This window comes from Megalopta genalis, chromosome 2 (assembly GCF_051020955.1).
Source record: "Megalopta genalis isolate 19385.01 chromosome 2, iyMegGena1_principal, whole genome shotgun sequence".
Lineage (NCBI taxonomy): Eukaryota > Metazoa > Arthropoda > Insecta > Hymenoptera > Halictidae > Megalopta > Megalopta genalis.
In genome coordinates, this window is record NC_135014.1 from 13,750,495 (window position 1) to 13,757,513 (window position 7,019).

Sequence of the window (7,019 nt, forward strand, 5' to 3'; positions counted from 1 at the left end):
CCGATCGAGTCGTCCTACCCGCTTCGTTGCCCGCGTCGCGTCGCGCCGCCAAACTACAAACTCGCCGATCCGTCCAAACACCGTCCAATAACACAGGCAGATCGTATATTTGTGTCGTTTACATTGAAAATATATTTTCATTTCGTACGAGTTCCACAAGGACGTTCATACATAGACGTATTTACGATTTCCGTAACTTAGAAATTACACATCGATACGAGAAGTAGAGGGAATCCCAGCAGCAACAACGGCAACATCGGCGAGGCTACACTCGTCACGATTCAACGATCGAGTAAATCATTTTTACACAGATATTACAAACATAAACACGTTCTTCCTATATTTAACAAGAATAATACTCTATGCCGAACCACATCCGTCGTTCTCTGCCGCGGTACGTATTTGGTAATACCGATTCTGTGTCGGAGCGACGGCGTGTCACGCTCAGCCTTACTGTATGTATAATAATCGGATGTTCGTTCCGATATCGGAAGTCGATCGAGCGGGCACGGGCTCGATATTACCGTTGATCGATTTATTCGTGCCAATGCAACGGGACAATATCGTGCCCTACCGCTCTGCGGACTTCGAATACGCGTTGCTCGTCTCGATCGGTATAGATATTATACAAATTAGTCGAAATATGTTCGTAATAGTTAGTGAAAACATCGGTGAATGGTACGAGTATAACGGTATCGGTGTGTGCAGTAGAACGTATTTAATACGCAGCGTATAATTATGTTATCCGAAAGCATATATTCTCTTAGCAACATACAAAATCTGTATAATATGCGATATCGTTTCGTTAAACAATTCTGGGAGCACACGAGACGTTGTTCACGCTGAAAAAAGTACAGACGACACTCTGCTTTCATAAATACCTTTTTTGCGTTAACTAGATCTTTACACCGAGCAACTTAAACGGCGCGGTCTCTAAAGCTAAGATACCTTTCTTTATATAGATTCCAGTGCGATCCAGTAACAAATGCTATTTTCCTGTTACCGCAACTGCTGTTTATTGCGACTTACAGTAACGAAATCGATAGATAATTGTATTCGCTACGCTACTCCGAAATAGTAGTTATACCGTATTCAGGTACAAGATATGCATACCAGCGTGTTTTACATCGAAATGCAGTGCATATAATAATAGAGGAAAAGAACGGCGAACAATGGAAAAATCAATCGATTGGAAACATCGCGTTCCCCTCGTTGTGACAGACATGTAGAAACGTTTTACGCTAATCGTGTTTGCTAGTCCTATGGAAGCGCGTTATCTCTCTATACACCGATCGCGTTGCCAAAGAACCAAATGCGATCGACCGGTGGACTTTTTTGATAATATCTTTTACCAATTAACCTTCGCACTGCTCTTGCATAATTTGTACCCATTCTTAACAATTCGAAGAACTCGAGAAACAAATCTACGGTCCCTGATAAACGAATCTACCTACGCGTATTATTAAACAAGTAAAGAATATAACAAATAGAACGACTAGGATCTACGATGACTCGCGTTTGCTTCCAACTTTTCATCGCGGTAATATTATATGTAGTCCTAATTTACAGGTTTTTCTTATGGTTCTCGAAAAGTGTCGCGTATATACCAAATTGACAGTCACACATCTGAAAATAATTCAACGGTTTAATCGAGCGGATTCAGAACCATCGGGAATTAATTAAAGGCATAATCCTTGATCAAGGATAACTGAGGATACATTCTAAGGACACGATTGGTCGTCTCTTCCTAGGCCAAAGAAATGTCTAAATGATCTTGGTCGTTTACGAATCGAACAAAGATAATCTTGTTCAATATCTTCGATACTTTGCCTGCACCTTCTCCGATCTAGAAATGGATTTATTCGTGATCGCTATCCTCGATGAGAATTTCTAACAGAGTTCTAACAGAATCCGTGTACACATTTATCCTAAGTGGAAATAATCGATAGTGATAACAAGTTCAAATACCAAGGAAAGTTTGATTACAAAACCCGAATGAGATGCATATGTACGAAGTTTGGTCGTTCGTAAATTCAGAAATTCGACTGTGCCAGCCTATGAATATTTAAAAACATGCTAACATTTATTATTTTGATTGACAAGTATACACGGTCCTTTATTCGGAGAAATGAAACATAGATGCTTGTAAACTGTCGAGTCTATGTTCAATCGTTTCTTTTTTTATGGACGACCCGATCTTTTCAGATTGTAACATTTCAAACCCATTCGGTCGTAATCGAACAAATTTAGTGTTTGATCACAAAAATAGGCTCTGGATAGTATGCTTTTACATTGGAATATGACAATTGCCTTTATAGATATATCATATATGTATATATCTTACGATTTGATTGGTTTTCTTGCTTACAAACGAATGTTTTTGGAAGTTCACTGAAGGAGCGCAGAAATATCCCAAATTTTAATCAGACGATCCTGACCGATAGTTAATAGTCTTCGTCTCGGTGCATCGAGATCCATTCCAACAACGTTATGCTTCGCGTCATGGAAAGATGCTAAAGATGTTTGGCTACATAACAGATACGTGAAATCATACAAGTGAAATCACACTAACCGTTTGACCCTATTCATTTCATATAATATTACTCACTTTGTCCCTTTGAGTTGTATGTGGCATGGATCGCAAACTCTGACTTCAAATTCGAACCCCATTGCTGGTATTGCTATTCGTTGCGACGTGCAACGCGCGCATAATGCACGACCGCAATGACGACAATGATGCTGCCTTAATCCTAGTTGCCGTTGATCCATCATTGCTTTGATGTTCCAGAAAAACGGTCTTCCGCAGGCCTAAATAATCAATTGTGTTATGTATTAATTTAACTACGTTATACTAATATTATTACGTAACAAGCACGTACTTGGCACGTGCCCGATTCTGCCCATGCTGCTGTTTCCTTCCTGCTTGCACCCATGTCCCAACAAACTATGACCCCATCTTCTCCACCGGACAATAGGACGCGTTCAGCGCTTGCATAGCACAACGCTGTGACTTTGTTGCTACGAAATCAAATAGAAATTTGTAAAATACGTATTCAGGAGTTCTAGTAGCATATACGAGCTTGCTTACTGATGTCCCTGAAGCTCGTATGCCGTTCCCTGACGACCGCCGATATCCCATACTATGATACTTTGATCGAAACTTCCAGAAAACAAAAGTTGCTTCTCAGAATCCCATGCCAATGTGTGTATACTTCCTGTATGCGTTTTTAACGTAGTGATCAACGTGACGTTATTGGCCTCTAACTTTAACATTGCTATCTGTCCAGAATAATCACCGACAAAGGCATGCTTCGATTGAGCATCGAATCTGTGCAAGTTAAGGGAAGCATATTAACGTAAAATCTAAATGATTCCATAAGTTTACTATATATATTGTAAACGATTTTTCATAGAAAAGGATACTGCAGTGCAGTGTACCACGCGTCGGTCTGATAAGATCCCACTTTCTGACCAGTTTCCGAACAGTGTAACAGAAACATTTTATCTCGACCTATACTTAAAACCCATTCGGACTCTGGTGTAAATATAACGCCTGTGACTCTTGCTTGATGAGCTGAATATTCGCGCATGGCTGTCATTCGGTTGTAATCTTGTTCCAAAATGAATTCCTGGAAATAATATCTATCAAATACATTGTAAAGTGCATACACACTGTAGTGTTCTGTAAGTTATCTCCGTGTTACATACATTTATGGTTCCATTATCCAGGCCAACAAATAATTGTCTTGTCTCTACAGTGTAATGCATCGATGTTGCACCAGCAGCCATATATTGACAGACGCTTGGCCAATACTGTCCAGAATCACGTTTCAACCAAACTCTAACAGTCCTGTAAAAGTACATGACCTGATGAATTGTAAAGATTGCGACTGCTAGCGATATTAAGAATATATAGCAAAATCAATTTACATGAACGACTTAAACAAACGTTTAAAAAGGCGCAGTACTATGATGATGAAAAGAATTTTTCCTAACTACCTGTCATCGCAAACGCTAATTACACCTTCTTCTCGCGGTATAATGATAGCCGCATTGACATCGTCGTTGCATCCTTCCAATTTCGACAAGAGTACAGGTTTACGACTTGTACTGAATTTGTCATGATTTACACCTGGAGCGGGCTTTATCTCTGCTGCCATTTCAATCTTTCGAACGTATACTACGAAGTGGGCTTGTCATTTGACAGTTGTCAGACTTCGATGATAAATCAACGTGTATGTGTTTCACGAAGACGGAAATTCCGATTTTTTCAGAGATTGTGGAGAACCTGACGGCGTTGCCTGTGTTATTTGACGCAAATCTTCCTTGCCTTCGTTGCATCCGACACCTCTTTATCGACTGTTTGTCGTTTTTCGTAGAAATTCCGCCTCTAACTAAGTTTCGTTAACCCTTCTGTTTCTCCTGTTGCCAATACCATGGACAAACTTCGTCGCTGTGAATGATTCTTATATCATGTCTTTATCTATACATTACAATTTGTCGTTAACCCTTCCACCATTTTCTATCTCTTTTTACCATTTTGAAACTGCATCCGGTACATTATCGATAAGTATGAATTTTAGACCATAGGCGCTTGGACTTGAAATACGTAAAACGTATGATTTCTATAGTTATTTAACCAGTATATTATATTCCGAACAGTATTAATCGTTTTTTCGTTTTCGTAGAATATTTAGTAATATATTCTCTCTCTATCCTTTCTACGATACAAGATTATCATTAAAATAGTTATCGACTATCATTGCTGATAAATGTTCAGTATTTATCGGTGAGATGGAGCAATAGTGGGGGAAAATCGACGAAAATGACGTATCTCGTTAAATGTTGGTTTGTGTCACCCGAATTTGTTAGAAATTAATGAAGTATGGAGTGGAGTGTGAAATACGTTGTGATTACTTGAGACTGTCGATACCGATAATATTTATTTACTATTAAGTAGACATAATAACACCATGTCAGGCACGAAGGTATCAATCAATCTAATATGTATATGCGTTGTCTTCCAATTAAAAGGATTCGTTACAAAAGTTTAAATAAATAATGTTTTTTTATTAATGTTAGACTGATGCGAACAAAGACGACAATCTAAAGAGACAGGGTTCGTTCAGGAAACTGTTACCTTTAGACACAAATGGAGATTCTCAATTAAGCATGTCTGTAAAAATGATCGACAGACCTACCATTTCTCAAACCAATAAGGAATACTCAATCTACTTGCAAGAATATAATGTTTTATCTGAGTAGTAAGTGAATTTTACGGACATAGAAGTAAGAAAGGAGGTTTTAGCGAGAAGATAACGCAAAAGGCATTCTTTTAATTATCTTTTTTCGTAGTAAGATGTTGTGTTCCCAGGACTTAAAAGGCATTTATGTCGTACCATCAGCACAAAATTCTCTGTGTAAGTAACAAAAGATAGTTAGAAATTATTTGTTCTTCTGGATGGATTTCATGTATGGATCATGAGATCATGCGTTTCAATTATTTCAGCCAAATATAAATTGGTTCTTAGGTCTTGCTTATCCTGACTTCATCTTATATAGTGGTTTCCATGTAAATATGTGTATAATTCACTGTTTGTTGCATTTCCTTATATGTGCGAAAGCAACAAACATTTATTATATTCAATAGATATGTTTGTGTTCTGTTAGTATGGTTTGGTGTACAATTCGTTAGACAAGGAATCTACCAAGGAGGCATCTTCAGATTCACCATTACATTGCCACAAAATTTCCCAGATGGTGGTTGTCCTGTAAGGATTCTTTTCCTTGATATATAACATATACATTCCTGCGATCAGTTTGAACATATTCTTATAAAATTTTAGAGAGTTACATTTCAAACATCAGTTTTTCATCCTCTAATTGATCCTGAATCTGGAGAGTTGTGCACTTCCTGGGGGTTCACAGAATGGAGAAGAAGTAATAGAATATGGCAATTAGTACAATTTATAACTAAAATACTCAGCAAAGTTGACATTAAAATGACTCCTGTGAACCAGGAAGCATCTATGTTGTAAGTATATTAATTATTTGCTGCGCCAGCGAAAATAACGATTTATCGTAGTAAGCAATATTATCTCGTGTTCATTATAGATTAGAAAATAATTTTGAAGAGTTTCGTGATCGAGTTAAAAAATGCTTGAAAGAAAGTTTGGATAATGCTTACAATCCACCTATGGTGAACGATCCGCATTACATAGCTTTTGCTCGATATAATAGCGAACTTCATGACTCTGTTAAACAAGCCATTTACAAACCGAAGGTAAAATATCGATGTTCATATCCATATTTATCTTCTACATACAAGTTTTTTACGAAAAGGTTTGCTTAAACCAATTACATGATTTAGGAGGAAGAAGAAAATAAAACGTTGGGTTTATCTTGGGTGCAACCGGGTTCCCTACAGCCGTTCTCGAAGCCTGAAGCAAGATAACAAGTGGTTCAAATATTTATATTATATTGAAACAGTATACGTCCGCATGAGATAAAAATAACTATACGCAGTAACAGAGGGGATAAATAACATTGTATTTTTATATTAGTAGAAAGTAAAAGATACTATACGTATAATTATTAAATATTATGGTTTAAACATGGATATCTACCTTACAACATTTTAAATTTGCCGCGTTTTGTTCAATGGTCCATATAGCGTCATTACCTGTAGTGACAAAATGTTCGTATTGTAAGACAAATTTATCATCGGAGTAAAGAATATTTGGAAATATATAGTAGCGCCATCTAATCTTTCAAAAAAGATTTGGTTTTAATTCTGTTTCAAAATTTTACCGCAAGCGGTGAAAATGACGCAGTTTTTAAATTTCCAAACTTATACATATAAGGAAACATTTTTTGCACGATACAGACATAGGAGAGTCTCCCGAACATCTCTGTACTCTCAAGATATTTTGTTCACCCTGAAATTGCTAGAATTCATCAAATATTTTGTACATATATTCTTCTGACACGAGAGGTTAGAATTAGTTCGAGCATTTACC

General features: G+C 37.3%; 2 protein-coding genes across 2 annotated transcripts; one reads left to right on the forward strand and one right to left on the reverse strand.

Moving 5' to 3' along the window:
• Positions 1–88: 88 nt before the first annotated feature.
• Wdfy2 (WD repeat and FYVE domain containing 2) lies at positions 89–4,420 on the reverse strand. The gene is made up of 7 exons (XM_033468369.2): positions 4,000–4,420; positions 3,709–3,850; positions 3,424–3,629; positions 3,089–3,328; positions 2,880–3,018; positions 2,609–2,808; positions 89–2,527 (listed from the first exon to the last, which is right to left on the reverse strand). Exons 1-7 carry the CDS (start codon positions 4,158–4,160, stop codon positions 2,389–2,391), a joined length of 1,227 nt encoding a protein of 408 aa, XP_033324260.1. The 5' UTR covers positions 4,161–4,420; the 3' UTR covers positions 89–2,388.
• A 243-nt stretch (positions 4,421–4,663) lies between these two features.
• On the forward strand, positions 4,664–6,599 carry LOC117219314 (protein crossbronx homolog). Its single transcript, XM_033468370.2, has 7 exons — positions 4,664–4,988; positions 5,083–5,264; positions 5,356–5,420; positions 5,671–5,771; positions 5,847–6,034; positions 6,115–6,283; positions 6,371–6,599. Exons 1-7 carry the CDS (start codon positions 4,974–4,976, stop codon positions 6,452–6,454), a joined length of 804 nt encoding a protein of 267 aa, XP_033324261.1. The 5' UTR covers positions 4,664–4,973; the 3' UTR covers positions 6,455–6,599.
• Positions 6,600–7,019: the final 420 nt, after the last annotated feature.